The 16349-nt window shown below is 50.4% G+C and overlaps 1 protein-coding gene across 1 annotated transcript; it reads left to right on the top strand.

Annotated features, from left to right (window-relative positions):
• Window positions 1–1723: 1723 nt before the first annotated feature.
• On the top strand, window positions 1724–15376 carry LRIT1 (leucine rich repeat, Ig-like and transmembrane domains 1). The gene is made up of 4 exons (XM_015104311.4): window positions 1724–1946; window positions 5820–6286; window positions 9448–9753; window positions 11613–15376. The coding sequence occupies exons 1-4, from the start codon at window positions 1825–1827 to the stop codon at window positions 12584–12586; spliced, it is 1869 nt and encodes a 622-aa protein (XP_014959797.3). The 5' UTR covers window positions 1724–1824; the 3' UTR covers window positions 12587–15376.
• The last annotated feature ends 973 nt before the right edge of the window (window positions 15377–16349 follow it).

Genomic DNA, 16349 nt, shown 5'->3' with positions numbered 1-16349 from the left:
GGCCTGAAGTCATACACTGATTCACAGATGGAGCTGGAACAGAAGCCCAGTCTCCTAACCCTACAGCTCCCTGTCAAGCAGTTCACTTTATTCTGTAAGTGTTCATTCCCCATGTCCGTCCTCTTGTTGATCTTCACTTGTATCCAAGCCTAACAACACTCAGGGCTGAGCTGACCCTTGACGTCTTTCTGGAAGCCTTCCTTGATAACCCTGTTACCACAGAGTCCTCCCTGACCTTCCTGATTTCTGTCTTGCATTACTGTAACCAGAAGCACAGGTCAGGTTTTTTTTTGTTTTTTGTTTTTTGTTTTCTCATGCCTGCAAGATCACAAAAGACTTCAGGGGAGAAGAGAAAGCAGGTCAGGGCCAGGAATCAAGGGTAGAGTTTGGGTAGGCAAAAGAGGGAGGGAAAAGCATCCCTAATAGAAGTAAGAGAAGCCAGAGATGTGGGAATGGGCAGGGCTGGCTTTTTGGTTTAGGGAGGAGTTGTTACAGGTGGAAAACCCTGAGAAGATCATATTGGCTGAATTGGAAGAGAGGAAAGAATGGGAACCAATAGTGCCTGGAAGCCAATGTTGTCAAAACAAGCACAGACGTTTTGTATGTGTGCTGGGGCCCCAGGTATCTGTCTTGGTCACACCTCACTGGTGGAGGTCTGTCTAGGCCCATGGGCAGGGGGCTGAGGAACCTTCTGGAAAAGCCATCAGAGCCAGGTAGCGCATGCCTGGCCAGAGGGCAAAGCCTTGGAGTCAAATGAGAAGAATGGATGAGTGAAAGGCGCTGTTGATGGTGGGATGAGGTTGAGGGTGGGATGAGGCCAATCAGCAGAAATCGACAGATCCTTCTCTAAAAGCTCTGGGGGTTCCTGCTCTGGGACCCTCCTTAGAATGAGATAACTAGAGGTGAGCGGCGCTCTCTGCCCTCGGGCTGAGACACCTCGTGCCTCTGCCATTGGTGGTAATGCCCATAAGGCTCAGACGGCAGTGATCTGAGTCTGTGTCCATGGGGTGTTCAGGGCGGCGGGCTGGGACAGTTCATGAGCCCTTGGGAGACACCTCTGCAGCCACTCCCAAATATCTGAATATACCCAGCTCGTCCTTGGAAGCACCAGTGGAGCAGGGCACTGACTACTCCCGAGAAGCCTCTGTTCCCACAGGCTGTCAAGGTCTGAGAAACGTGGCTCGTTTAATTTTCCTAAGCACCCTGAGCAGAGTAACATTACTTCCCATTGATAGATGAGGACACAGAGGCCACGAGAGGCCACGTGACTCGTCCTAGACCACAGCCTATGATATGAATGCAAGAGCTGAGGTTTGAACCTGGCTGACCTGGCTTGGAGCTTGGGCTGTTTCTAATTTCTTCACCGCCTTCATCTCATTGACTTTTCACTATAAGATAGTGTCACTGAGAGAATTTCCAGGGGCCCTTATTAGAGCCCGGATTCTGTCTTCACCTCCTTTGAGCCCAGGCACCCTGCGGGGTCTGTGCAGTCATAGCTTGGCTGGCATGCAGTGGCTTTGCAGCCACCTGCCCCTCTGGGTGACCGCCCACCTCTGGCTGTGCCCTGTGTGCTGTGGTTGCTGCCGTGAAAGGGGATCCCCCACCCCCATCTTCAGGACTGGGTGATTCCAGGAAGCAATAAGCTGCTGAGTGCTGTGGCCAGGGCTCCCCTCCCTAATCCCCAGCCTGTCTGTGTTTATCCGATGGCTTCAAGTGGGGGTGTGGGTAGACGATGAGCAGTAGGCAGCTGGTGGGTTTGCTGGGCCGGCAGGACAGAGCAGTGACGGACAGGCCCTTGCCCGGGCTACAGAGGAGCCAGGAGGCATGAGGGTGGCGGTGGGCATGCTCTGGCTCCTGGCCCTCGGAGGGCCCCCACAGGCCCAGGGCGCCTGCCCCTCTCAATGCAGCTGCAGCCTCCACGTCCTGAGCGATGGCAGCAAAGCCAGGTATGGCACCAGGTGTGCGGGGTGGGTAGCTCAGCCGCCGAGGCTCTCCTAGCTAGTCTGGGCTGGGAGGGCTTGGATGCAGGCCCTAGGACCACAGCTGGGTGAACTCTCCATCTCCCTGGTCACCAAGATCCAAGGGTCTTATGGGCTGGTCTGTGCCTCATTTTCTTCCAGTCAGCAGGTTGTGCCTCTACCCTGGAGATGGGGTGGGGTACCAGGTATCTATACACAGGGGGCAGGGGTGGGGCACAGGGGTGCCAGCTCCAGGAAATCCTTCCTGAATCTTCTGCCAGGATCCTGAGAGAAGAACCCTCCTTCAGGGCACAGGAAATCTCCCCGTCACTTGTTTCTTCTCCTTCCTTCCTGCCCCCGATTATCCCTTTGCTATCTCCCCAGCTCCTTCTTCCCCAGGACTCTTCAATTCTCTTTCCTCACTTCCTGGGGGTACCCGATCATATCCCAGGTATTTACCACCCCACCCGCGATGGGACAACCTGCTCCCTCATGCTTTTCCCACTTAGGGTCCCCTCTGGCCCACTTATCCAGGCTTGACCCCATTCTGTGGGCTCTCAGAAAGGCCAGGAGTGCCCATTCCATTGCAAGCAAGGACCCTTCCATCCTCAGCCTCTTCTTTGACTTTTCCCATCTTCTATCTGAGCCTGGAGAGCACGTCCACCCTCTCCTCTGCCCCCTCCTGGAATGTTCTCAAGGCCTCCGTGGTTTGTGGACACTTGCTCTTCCCCTGGGGCTCATTGCCTGTCTCTCTTTGGCAATCTTTAAACTATCTTTTCTCTGACCTCTTCAGCACTCTATTAACAACTGCTGCATTTCCCACTTTGCTCAAGGATTTCAGTCCTTGGCTTAGGGTCTTTCTTATCATCTTTCTAACCTTCTGGAATTTCATCCTCCCTTTCTCCCTTGTCTTAGATGAGGGTTGGGAGCCACTGATGGTTTCTGATCAGGGCAGCGATGTTATCAGTACAGCTCTTCCAATGATCTTACCAGTGGGTGTCCGGCTGATTAGGTGTGATGGGAGGTAAAGAATGGAGAGGCACCCCCAAGAAAGGACACCCCATGTGGTCTGAAGAACAGGAAGAGCTCCATATTCGGCCCAAGTCTGTGATGCTCCAACTCAAATGGATCATCAGAGGTAAGGATTTTCTCCCCAAGGGAAGTCAGGGCTGAGCCCTAAGCAGGCCAGGAAATATCTTATGACCAAGGACAGGGGCTTCCCAGGTGGCGCTAGTGATAAAGAACCTGCCTGCCAATGCAGGGGACATAAGAGATGCTGGTTCAATCTCTGGGTCAGGAAGATCCTCTGGAGAAGGGAATGGTAACCCACTCTATTATTCTTGCCTGGAAAATCTCTAGGACAGAGGGGCCTGGCAGCTACAGTCCATGGGATTGCAAAGGGTCAGACGTGACTGAAGTGAATCAGCACACAAGAACAGTGTGGCCAGGGTGACAGAGAGCCTCCCTTGCAACCTACAGAGAGCCCAGGGCGCAAAGCCACACAGCATCAGTGGCAGAGCTGGTCCTAGAACTCAGAGCTTCCCTTTACTTCTAGAGCCCTTCTTACCTGGTGATGCGGCTGTGCAGGGACCAAGGAAGGCTTCTGATAGCAAGCTGGCTTTAGGATGGAAAATGGAATTCCAAGGGCAGTTTCCAGGGCCCCTAAAGTCAGCCAACGTTCAGTTCAGTTCAGTCGCTCAGTCGTGTCCGACTCTATGACCCCATGAACCACAGCATGCCCGGCCTCCCTGTCCATCACTAACTCCCAGAGTCCACCCAAACCCATGTCCATTGAGTCAGGGATGCCATCCAACCATCTCATCCTCTGTCGTCCCCTTCTCCTCTCTCCCTCAATCTTTCCCAGCATCTGGGTCTTTTCAAATGAGTCAGCTCTTCGCATCAGGTGGCCAAAGTATTGGAGTTTCAGCTTCAACATCAGTCCTTCCAATGAACACCCAGGACTGATCTCCTTTAGGATGGACTGGCTGGATCTCCTTGCAGTCCAAGGGACTCTCAAGAGTCTTGCTTCCTCTAAAGCCAGAGCGCTCACCATGGATTCTACCTGCCCAGAAGTCCCACATCTAATAGGCACCAGGCCACCTGCATAGTGTCTTATGAGGGGACATGAGGCCTTGAAAGGCTGTAGAGGATCCTGAGGTCCCCAGTGGGCACAGGCACAGATGGCACAGTCAGACCAAGGCTGCTTTGGCATCTCAGATGCCTTCGGGCCTCTTGGAGGGCCCAGTTTTTACATCCGAGCGCCTGGTGGGCCTGCCTGTGCTCCGTGCTCCCCGATCATGAAAAGATTGTGTGCCCTTACAGGTCCCTGTGGTTTCCTGGGGGAGGGTGAGTCTGGGCACCTGGAAAGATGTGCCCATGTCCTTTGTGCCTTTTCACCCCACCAGGAGCCATGGTGTTGGCCTGCACTGGGCTCTTATTGGTTTCTTTCATCCCTTCCTTGACTGTTTTCTCCACCTTCCAGCACATGTTCTCCATCAACTCCCTTCCTCTACCTACATCCAGACCTACCTCCCTGCAACACCCAAGCTTCTATTGTCCCTGAAGATATCATTGCCTCCAATGCTTTTTTTCTTTCTTTGCTAAATTATAAGCTGTATGGGGACAGGGGCTGTGAATCTGATGTTCTGAATTTCCACTGTACTCATCGCTCAGTAGGAGTTCCATGTACATCTGAAGGATGAATATGAGTGAGTGGAAGTAACTGGGCCTTTTGTGGGCACATTGACAATAACTAGCTAAGCCCGGCTGACTTTTGAGTACTGTATGTGAGTTAAGCTGAAGGATGCTGGTGGAGCCTGTGTGTGTGTGTGTGTGTGTGTGTGTGTGTGTGGTGCTGGGAGGATGATAAGAGTACAACCTCTCTTAGCATAACAATACCCCACCCCCACCGCCCACCTCCTGCAGTGTGAGCAGAGATGTCCTCCTCCGGATGAAACTGGGGCTGCACAAGGGCTGGGTCCCTCAGGCCCAGCCTCTGAGTTTTATTCTCTTAAGCATCTTTCCCTTTCACCATACATGGGGGTGGTGCTCTCAGTGACAGTGTATAGCAGAGTCCTGAACTGGAGGCTCCTCCAGAGTGGGGACTGCCTCCTGCTATCTCTCTATCCTCTGCTTTAGGGTCAAACTTGGTAGAATGAGGTTTAAGAAGTCACTGGGCAGAAGGCGCATGGGAAGGAGCTGGTCAGACTGACCTGACGTACTTGCAGTGCTAGATGCAGAGACTCACACCACCGGTCCACAGAAACTGGGTTTCTACAGGTAACAGGTATTGCAGAGTTGGTACACATATGACCTCACTTAAATCCCCAAAACTACCCTCTGAGGAGGAGTCTATTATTCTGGAGAAACTGAGGAAAAGAGAGGTTATATAACATACTCAGGGGCACACAGCCAGCAAGCAAAGAAAGAGCCCAGAGGTGAATCTACCTGTGAGACTGCAAAGTTCCAGCCTTTAAACACCTTGATCATCTCAAGGTCCCTCAGAGTCAGCAGGGTCTTGAGGCATCTCTTGTATGGCTTCCACATCTGATGCCATTTCTATCTATCTATACACACACACACACACACACACACACACACACACACACACATCTTAATGAAGAAAAGGCAATGCAATCACAAACTAAGCTATAATTTAACAAAGAAACTCTTTCAATTCACAGATGCAATTTGACAGTACACAAGACAGCCTCAGGATTTCTAAATACTGTTCATTCTTCGTGCGCTGCAGGAGGTATGGGCTGTAAGGGGACGTAGCGATTCAAGCTTGAGAACCTTCAGGCAGGTGACTGGGCCCACTCCACAGAACCTTTGCTCAAATACTCCCATTTCTGTGTCCAGGACAGTGGTGTGCAACGACCCGGACATGACTCTGCCCCCAGCATCTGTCCCTCCGGACACCTCCAAACTGCGCCTGGAGCGGACAGCCATTCGCAGGGTGCCCGGGGAAGCCTTCAAGACGCTGAGCCGCCTGGAGCAGCTGTGGCTGCCCTACAACGCCCTTTGCGAGCTCAGTGCCCTGATGCTCAGGGGCCTGCGCCGCCTGCGCGAGCTGCGCATGCCCGGGAACCGCCTGGCAGCCTTCCCCTGGGCGGCGCTCAGGGACGCCCCCCAGCTGCGGCTGTTGGACCTGCAGGCGAACCGCCTCTCTGCTGTGCCGCCGGAGGCCGCGCGCTTCCTGGGGAACCTCACTTTCCTCGACCTCTCCAGCAACCAGCTGCTGAGGCTCCCGCAGGAGCTGCTCACCACTTGGATCCACCTGCACACTGGGCCCTTCCTTCCCGGTCACCATGCCAGGTTGGTCCTAGGTAAGAAATGGCATCTCTTAAGAGGCACACATTGACAAGGTAGGGTTTGGAGCCCAAGCTCCTAGCTAGACCGCTTCAGTTCACATCGCAGCTCTGAACTTTCCCCTTGTCCCAGGAAGGCTGGGGAACCCTGCTGGAGTCCTGGAGAGTGGGTGGTGGGGAGTGGGTGAGGAGTATCATCAGAGAGACAGATGTCCCCTAAACATGCTTTGGCTTATGTAGGGTCCAGCATTGGGGGCTGGAGCAATCTTAGAGTGGTTCAGGGCAGCTCCCGCCCTGAGGCCAGGGAATGTCTCTCAAACAGGGAAAATTTAGACACCTCACTTTCCTGGAAGTGGGGCAGGGAACAGCAAACCCCATTCCAACTCTATGTATTTTACAGACTTTCTTACCTAGTAAAGAACACTGTATAGGGTAGTATTTACATGGAAAGAAATTATTTGAAAATCAAATTTGAATGCCCTTTAAATATATAAAGAAAGTTGAGCACTGAAGAATTGATGCTTTTGAACTATAGTGTTGGAGAAGACTCTTGAGGGTGCCTTGGACTGCAAGGAGATCCAACCAGTCCATCTTAAAGGAGATCAGTCCTGGGTGTTCATTGGAAGGACTGATGTTGAAGCTGAAACTCCAATACTTTGGCCACCTGATGCGAAGAGCTGACTCACTGGAAAAGGCCCTGATGCTGGGAAAGATTGAGGGCAGGAGGAGAAGGGGACGACAGAGGATGAGATGGTTAGATGGCATCCCTGACTCAATGGACATGAGTTTGGGTGGGCTCCGGGAGTTGGTGATGAAGACGGAGGCCTGGTGTGCTGCAGTTCATGGGGTCGCAAAGAGTCAGACACGACTGAGTGACTGAACTGAACTAAATATATATGTGTGTGTGTGTGTATATATATATATATATATGTATATATATATAGTGGCCTCTTCTGCTTATAATCCCTTCTCCCGCTCCTAAAAGGTAGCCACTGTTATGTTTATTTGCATGTTCCCTCCTTTCTACAATATATTTACATACACATGCATAAATATAAATACACGTACATAGAAACTTTAGGAATATTTCATCATATTATATGTAAAAAACAGCACTTTTCCACCCAGCAATGTCTTGGAGGTCTTTGTAAGTTACCACAAATGGATCAACTTCATTTTTTTAAACTTTGGCATAATATTCCATCTTAAAGTTATTATTGTTGCTGTTTAGTTGCTAGTCGTGTCCAACACTCTGCAACCCCCTGGACTGTAGCCCGCCAGGCTCCTCTGTCCATGGAATTCTCCAAACAAGTTGCCATTTCCTTCTCCTGGGGATCTTCCGACTCAGGGGTCAAGCCCAAGGCTCCTGCCGAGTCTCCTGTATTGCAGGCAGATTCCTTGCCACTGAGCCAGGGAGGAAGCCCATCAAACAGTTATACTGCAGTTTATCTGGCCATTCCTCCTTTTACAGGCCTTTAGATTGTTTCCCCTATTTTGTTAACACCTGTGGTGCTGCAGAGAGCATTCTTGACAATGCTTCCTTGCGCACGGAGACAAGTGTTTCTCTAGAATAGGAAGAGAGAAGTGGCATTTCTGGGTCCATGGGGTGCACAAGTTAGATGTTTTCATATCGACTCTGGTCTCTAAAGTGCCAGTTCTTACCCGCCCCCACCCATGCGTATGTGTACTCAGCAAGGTTATCTGAGTAACTCAGCCAGCCAATGTGTGGGCTCCATTCTAGCTGTGAGCATACAGCAGTGAGCAAGACGGATGGACAGCTTTTCCTGCACGAGGCTAACGATCACAGTGGTCAGAATGTTCAACTTTTGCCAATCTGACTGGTGAAAGTTTCACTGTCCTTGCACTTTGCCATTTGTATTTATTCTTTGGGGATTCTGTTGTAACAAGTGAAGTCAGAGAGCTGATTACCAGAGCTGGGCAGTGATGACTCTTGGGATGCAGATTATCATAAAATGCACTTAACCAGTGACACAGGATAGCAGTCACCAGGATGCAATGGGGTTGAGGGTGGGAAATAAACTAGTGCCTTCTAACCAGTGCTCTAAAGGACCGCAGAGTCATGGATATACAAGCAGGTCTGAATTCACCGTCCCCAACCCTTGACATTTTCCCCTCCCAACATATCAAATACATCCATGTAAATATATTATATGCTATTGGTTAGACACTATAGAATTCAATAACAATCAGGGGAGGACAGAAGGACATCACATTAAATGATTCATTTTGTATTTGAGAAATTTAAACATATGAAAAGGAATTGTGTTTTAAGATTGGGGACACATGATACCTCTCTATATACTGGTGGTGCTTTGATAGGGTGGGTGCAGTGACCTGCCTTCAGCTCTATAAAGATGCTCAATTTTAAGGTAAACAGGGCTGAGGATATAACATAGGATTTGATTTCCTGTCATCCTCACTCTTGTCTTTTTGAGCCTGTGTCAAAGGGACCATGGCTCAGAACATCCACCCTCTTTGCTGGAATGATGCTGAAAGTACACTTATACTCGGGGGACAGGTGTCAAGGGCCGGGGTCATGAAGCATTTCTAGAAATAGGTTTTGGCATATTTCAGGTTTTGCGGAAATGCCCACTGCCTGGCCAGTGGCCTGAGAGGACCAGTCCAACAGTGGCAGTGGCGACTGCCAGGTTTGTCCATGCGCTGTCCTGCTTACACGTGCGTGTTAAGTCACTCCGGTTGTGTCTGACTCTTTGGGATGCTATGAACTGTAGCCTGCCGGGCTCCTGGGTCCATGCGTGATGCTGTCCCACTCACCCAGTGCTTTATATGACTTACCTTTATTTATATTTATAGCCACCCAGAAAAGGGAGTAATGCTATCATTCTATTTTATTTTATTTATTATAAAAAATTTTTGGCCACACTGTGTGGCATGTGGGACCTTAGTTCCCCGCCAGGGATTGAACCCATGTCCCCTGCATTGAAAGCATGGGGCCTTAACCACTGGACTGCCAGGGAATTCCTAATGCTGTCATTCTAGATGAAGAACCAGACTTAAAGGCTGTATAGCTAGTGAGGCAAGGAGCTGGGCCTGGAGGTCGGTTCTGCTGACTCTGAGCTCATGACATACCAGGGGCGCTGGACCTGGGGATCTGAATACCTTGGGCTTACCTCTTGCCTTCCCTCTCACCCCTGCAGGGCTTCAGGACAACCCCTGGGTGTGCGACTGCCGACTCTACGACCTGGTCCATTTCCTAGAAGGCTGGGCTCCAAACGTGGCTTTCATAGAGGCCAGGCTGAAGTGTGCCAGCCCACGTAGCCTGGCTGGAGTGGTCTTCAGCCAGCTGGAACTCAGGAAGTGCCAGAGTCCGGAGCTCCGTCCGGGGATGACCAGCATCAGGTCGCCTTTGGGCAGCACAGTATTGCTACGTTGTGGGGCCACTGGGGTCCCCGGGCCAGAGATGAGCTGGAGTAGGGCCAATGGGCACCCCCTCAATGGCACAGGTATGTGACTTACAGGGACCACTGTGCTGAGATCCTAGACTAGGATGTGTGTCAACAGCCCACACAGGTGGGGAGGGGGTTCAGGGTTCCCAGGAGGAGGGCTAAGGAAGGCTCTTTACTCCCATCCTGTCTGAATGGAGTTGGAGGGCTCCACCCAGGGGTGGGCATGGGGGCAGTGGCTTCAATGATGATAGTGGCACTCAACCTGTTCTGTCATATTCCGCCAGCTCGGGGCCCACTCCAGCAGAACAAAACACTGGCTTTGGGGTAGAAAGTGCTCTCTTAGTGTATTTAATATTTACAGTAAGTTTCTACGTTGTGAATATGAAGCCAGTATCACTAGGAGTAATTAATGCTAAGAGTTACCATCTACTGAGTTCTTCATGTGTTAAATGTATTACGTATATAATGTCACTGAACTTTAAAGAACAACCTGATTATCCTTCTATTTTGCATATAAGTAAATTGAGGCCCTGAGGGGCTAAATGCTTGGTCTACACCACACAGCTCAAACAAGGAGGAACTGGGACTCCTTAGCTGTGCCCTTTTTGCTGTGTACACAGAGATGGTTCATCCCTGGCACTGAGTAGGGGGAAGGGGTTTGCAGGAGTCACAGCCCACCTACATGCAGAAAGAGGATGGCTACTGCTGCTGCTGCTAAGTCGCTTCAGTCGTGTCCGACTCTGTGCGACCCCATAGACGGCAGCCCACCAGGTTCCCCCATCCCTGGGATTCTCCAGGCAAGAGCACTGGAGTGGGTTGCCATTTCCTTCTCCAATGCATGAAAGTGAAAAGTAGAAGTGAAGTCACTGAGTTATGTCCAACTCTCAGCGATCCCATTGACTGCAGCCCACCAGGCTCCTCCATCCATGGGATTTTCCAGGCAAGAGGACTGGAGCGGGTTGCCATTTCCTTCTCCAATGCATGAAAGTGAAAAGTAGAAGTGAAGTCACCAGGTCATGTCCAACTCTCAGCGATCCCATGGACTACAGCCTACCAGGCTCCTCCATCCATGGGATTTTCCAGGCAAGAGTACTGGAGTGGGGTGCCATTGAGGAGGCATCATTTTTTGGCCTCTGACCTGAACACCTCCCACCCCTGCCAGCTTTCTTCTGTTTCCCTTAACTAGGTTGGCAAGTGTTGTTCTAGGACTGTCGGTTTGAAATAAATGTACCAACAAAACTGTGCAGGAGTTCCACTCACCTAAAGCAGAAAAGTTGGAGATGCATTGGTGGAAGTGGCAGTGGGCCTGGGCAGGGGTGTGCAGAGCGCTTGCAGCTGGGCCTCTGCCTGAGGTCACCCAAACCCCCATCCCCAAAACATCAGCCCACTGCCTCTGAGGGGTCAGCTCTGCAGAACTCAGGCCCCTGAAAGACAGCACTGGAACATCTCAGATCTAGATGGCTGATCATTCTTACACTCTGCCCCAGTCTGAAAAGTGAACGTGAAGTCACTCAGTCGAGTCCAACTCTTTGCGACCTCATGCTGTAGCCTACCAAGCTCCTCTGGTCTGTCCATGGGATTTTTCAGGCAAGAGTACTGGAGTGGGCTGCCATTTCCTTCTCCAGGGCAGATGTTCCCAACCCAGGGATCGAACCCAGGTCTCCCGCATTGTAGGCAGACGCTTTTACCGTCTGAGCCACCAGGGAAGTCCATGCCCCAGTCTGGGTCTCCCCAAATTTAATCCCAGCTGATCTCCATTCCCTTGGCCAATCTAAGAAAAGTTCAATAAGGCCCAGTCTTTTCTCGGGTGTTGGGCAGAATGTACACAATCCAGGCGCTGTGAACTTGGGTGGAAATAGGCTTGGGGCAGATGGAGCTGTTCCTTCTCGGTCATGTGTCCCTGTTCCCCCTTGCAGTGCACCAGGAAGTCTCCAGTGACGGCACGAGCTGGACTCTACTGGGCCTGCCTGCCGTGTCCCACCTGGACTCAGGAGACTACATCTGTCAGGCCAAGAACTTCCTGGGAGCCTCTGAGACGCTCATCTCCCTGGTCGTCACGGAGCCCCAGCCGTCCACGGAACGCAGTGGGGGCCCAGGGGCGCGGTGGGCAAGGACGGGCGAGGGGGCGGAAGCTGCCGCGTATAACAAGATGGTGGCCAGACACGTTCCCCACGTCCCCGAGCCTGGCGTCCCGGCCACCGGGCCCCCCGTGCCCGACGCGAAGGAGCAGCTGCTCCTCCAGCACTTCCAGATGAGAGCCCCCGAAGAGCACTCGGACGCGCCGGCCGGCTCCCAGGAGGCCCAGACGGTGAGCTCCCTCAAGGTGGTGGGGGACACTTACCAGAGCGTGACCTTGGTGTGGAAGGCCCCCCGGGCTGGGAACACAACTGCCTTCAGCGTGCTCTACGCGGTCTTCGGGCAGCGCGACATGCGGCGGGTGCTGGTGCCGCCCGGGAAGAGCAGCGTCACCATCCGCGGGCTGGTGCCCAAGGCCAAGTACGTGGCGTGCGTCTGCGTGCGGGGCCTGGTGCCCCGCAAGGAGCAGTGCGTCATCTTCTCCACCGACGAGGTGGTGGACGCCGAGGCCACCCAGCGGCTCATCAACGTGGTGGTGATCAGCGTGGCCGCCGTCATCGCCCTGCCGCTCACGCTGCTGGTCTGCTGCGGTGCCCTCCGGAGGCGCTGGCGCAAGTGCGGCGCCGGGGGCTCCGCCGAGGCCACGGGTGCCTACGTCAACCTGGAGAGGCTGGGCCACAGCGAGGACGGCTCGGAGGACCTGTCCCAGCACAGCCTCAGTGAGGCCGATAGACTCCTCTCTGCTCGCTCCAGCCTGGACTCTCAGGCCGTGGGCATCAGGGCCAGCAGACGGATCAACGAGTACTTCTGCTGAGGGCCGTGCTTTCCCCTGCCTGCACACAGCTGCCTACACCCCTGCGCCTACTTCCCTTCTTCTCCTCCCACACGCTCACTCTGACACCTGAGTCCATGCTCACCCACTCTTACCTACCCGGGTACCTGCTTCCTCTTACATTTACACACAACTACAACAATTAACACTTATAAAAGCACTTACTATGTGCCAGGAAGTGTTCTAAGTGCTTTATATATTAATGCATTTAATTCTTATGACAGTCCTTTGCAGCAGGCACCGCCCTTCTCCTAGCTTTCCTGGAGAAGGAACAGAGGGAGTAAGTAACTTGCCTGTATCGCTTTTTGCTGCGTAACAAATAAAGGCAAAATTGCAGTGGTACAAGGCAACAAGCACTTATTTTCACACAGTCTACAGGCTGGTGGCTTGATTGGGGTGGCTCTGCTCCCCATGTCCTATTTGGGGCCCAGGATGGAGAGTCAGTGGCTATCTGGAGGAGGCTTCTTTCATGGAGATGTCAAATGATAGAGAAATGAGCAAAAACATACAATACCTCTTAAGCTCCTTAACACTGCTATTTCTGCCCATATTCTGTCTGCCAAAGTGAGTCTCATGGCCAAAACTAAGCTTTCAACAGGGCAGAAAGGGACAGTTCTCCCACAGAGGCAATGGTGGGGCAGGACAAACTTTGTTGAGCAGTGATCTAACTTATGTTGCTCACAAGTACACAGCTAAAAGAGGCAGCTCTAGCATTCGGACCACACACTTGCTTCCAGAGTTGCTAGTCCTCACTGCTTCCTGTCTGCATCTTGACTACATTTATGCTAGCTTGTAGGCACTCACATTTAATCTCTTTATCCATTTTCCACATTTGTATAGTCACACACATACACATACAGAGACAAACACCATGCCCTCACTGTGGACACTCATGGATTCTAATCATCTGATTTTTAGTAAATTCTAGAGGTTTGGATGATGCCCATAAGACTACTGCTCATTTACTTAGAATGTGAGACTGAAGGGATATGAGAGATCCTCTGAGGCAGGTGGCATGGTACACCCCACTGTCTGGCACACAGCTCACTTCTGTCCCTATGTAGCACTCTTTGTGATTCTAACTGAAACTTACCTGAGCTCCTGAAGGTGTCTCAGAGCCTCCTGGGTCACTCCATAAGCCACTTCAAAGGAGGATTCCTGTTCAGTTTGCTTAAAGGTTGGAAACCTCTGAGATGCGGTCTCTGCACAGGAGGAGGCAAATGTCCCCAGCAGAAGGACCAGCATTCTGTCTTGTCTGTAGGACTGTCTTCTAATGAAGAGCACACCCAAGGTGTTTGGTGCCAAGGCCTTTGGGTGACAACTGAGGAAAGCAAGTGATGGGACAGCTTTTTGAAACTGGGGACAGCAAGTGATGCAAGGAAGCTATTTTGTTAGTGTCATCTGAGACCCTGTATTGTCTTTAATATTTGCTGAATATAAAAACCAATGTGATGCAATCATTTCTAAACTACTTCCTGTGACATTTACAGAAGACCTTACAAGGGATGACCTTACAACTTATTTTCTTGTTTTCTCTCATTTTGATCTTCGAAATAACCTGTTTTGAAGCCTGGGCTATTTGACTTAACAGACAAGAAAACTGAAGCCCAGAGAGCTGAATAATTTATAGAGGACAGTGATAAATTTTCTTGGAGGATCTGAATGCTTGATAATGTTCTGGCCAGGCGGAGGGTCTTTATTCAGTGTTAATCTCTGCAACGTGACTCATAGCAGGTTTGCTATGGAAATGGGTTTTTCTCAATCTAAGTGAGACCTGGGGTCAGAACCTTGAGAGCACCAGTGCACACAAACATGGGATTTTCATACATGTGTATTTCCTGCCCATCCCCTGGAGGGTCCCACTGACTATAATTTGAGAACCGTTGCTATTGGTGAGAGAAATTATTTGGTTAGAAGATGATGAAGCTAAAAATTAAAAAAAAAAGATGATGAAGCTGCTGTCTATATCATAGGTCAGCAAACATTTTTTTTTTTCCTGTAAAGAAAGCCAGATACGAGATATTTTAAGCTCTGTTGCTGCTACTCATCTCTTGAGTGTGAAAGCAGTCTCAGACGATATGCAAGTTAATCAGCACGGATGAGTTCAAAGAAAACGTTATTTACAAAAACAGGTGGCAGGCTGAATTGGGCTCCCCCTCAATCTAGATGTGTAAAGGCATTCTGCAATGCCTTATGAGACTCGAGATTCAACTCTGATTGTTTAATGTATGAGACTGACAGGCACTCCCCAAATCAGAACAAATGTAAGTATGGTAGATTAAAGCAGCCATCTGTTGGAATGATAAAGATGTTTTCTCTCAGTGACTGAGCCCGTCAAGATTGAACAATTACTGGCCCAGCTAACATGTACTCAGTTTTATTGAACCCTGTTTGAAGAAAAATCAGGAACTTGAAAGCAAAATCCTGTTAGTATTTATCCAATATTATGTGTGTATGTGCCCTCCGCGTGCACGTGTGTGTGTGAAAAACAGCGAAAAAAGATTCAACTTCCCAGAGATTCACGAAAACCTACCTTAGTGGCCTGAATGGAATGGCTCCCAAGATGGTCAGCCTCCCAGGACCCTTCTGTCAGCCTCTCTGTGTGTCTTCTGTCAGCCTCTCTGTGTGTCTTCTGTCAGCCTCTCTGTGTGTCTTCTGTCTTCCTTGATTTGCTCTTGTGGAGAAGAATCATCCTGGATTGTGCTCGTGAATATTCAAATCGTTGGGAAAAAACACATTCACATTGTAAAAAATAAAATGATGTCCTGTTTATATATTAGTCTGTTGGTACATAAATCTGGTTAGTATAAGTCAGTCCCTGAAAACCTAATGTCTTCTTAGAGTCTTGGGAAAAGAATTTCCAATCTCCCAGATGCTGAAGACCAGCCTGTACTATGGTGATCCCACAGCATGTGGCCCTAGGAAGCCTTGTTTGGAGCTTGGCTGGAATCATGACATCTCCATGATGTCTTTTTTTTTTTTTTTTAATGCAGCATGGTTATATTCCTCCTGATCTACATGGTAGGTCACTTGGTGTAGACTTGAAACCTTACAGGGTACTAAAAGGCAGACAAGTGAAATTTAATCCTGGAAAGTGGATGTGGTTATTAAACTAGGCTATTAATCAAGAGACTCAGCAGTGTGTTTAGAAGACTAGAACTGGAAACTTTTAATCCAAGAGAGACAGAAATCAATTTACAAGTATTTGAGCATATTTTATTTGCTTATAAGGACATTGTAGTCAGGATAGCTTAGGCTTATGCTGTGCTAATAGCTCCCAGATATCAATGACTTAACAGAAACATTCCTGCTCTCATGGAGTCTACTTGAGTGAGTGGGAAATAAGGATGGAGAAAGGGTCCTGCTCTCTTATTCACCCAGGAACACAGGTTGATGAAGGCTCTACCGCCTGGAATGGCAACACTTGTTCCAACAAGAGAAAAGAGAACTTGGAGAATTCATGGAGGGACTTTTGAAACATTATTTCCTCCATTTCATTGGCGTGAATATTGGTCATGTAGCCCACCTATTTCAAGAGGGCCTAGGGACATAGTCTTCTGTGTGTCTGTCACAGGCATGCCCCAGAGCAAGGGGAGCCTAGAGGACCATCTCAGATGTGGTTGGAGCGGGTGGAGGAATGAAGGAAAAACATCAGCTGCAGAAAGAGAAACGATAGCACATCTGCTCCCTCGTCCTCGGTTGCCTAGTTCTCAGTCTGAGCTCTTCCAAAGTTCTGGTCATGAGA

Source organism: Ovis aries, chromosome 25 (assembly GCF_016772045.2).
Source record: "Ovis aries strain OAR_USU_Benz2616 breed Rambouillet chromosome 25, ARS-UI_Ramb_v3.0, whole genome shotgun sequence".
In the NCBI taxonomy this organism is placed as follows: domain Eukaryota; kingdom Metazoa; phylum Chordata; class Mammalia; order Artiodactyla; family Bovidae; genus Ovis; species Ovis aries.
This window is presented reverse-complemented; position numbering and strand designations above follow the sequence as displayed.

Excerpts from the sequence above, each read along its gene's own strand:
- LRIT1 (XM_015104311.4), top strand. The coding sequence starts at position 1,825 with ATGAGGGTGGCGGTGGGCATGCTCTGGCTCCTGGCCCTCGGAGGGCCC. Across the intron at positions 1,947-5,819 it reads AGCGATGGCAGCAAAGCCAG|GACAGTGGTGTGCAACGACC; the intron begins GTATGGCACCAG and ends TTCTGTGTCCAG. Across the intron at positions 6,287-9,447 it reads CCATGCCAGGTTGGTCCTAG|GGCTTCAGGACAACCCCTGG; the intron begins GTAAGAAATGGC and ends TCACCCCTGCAG.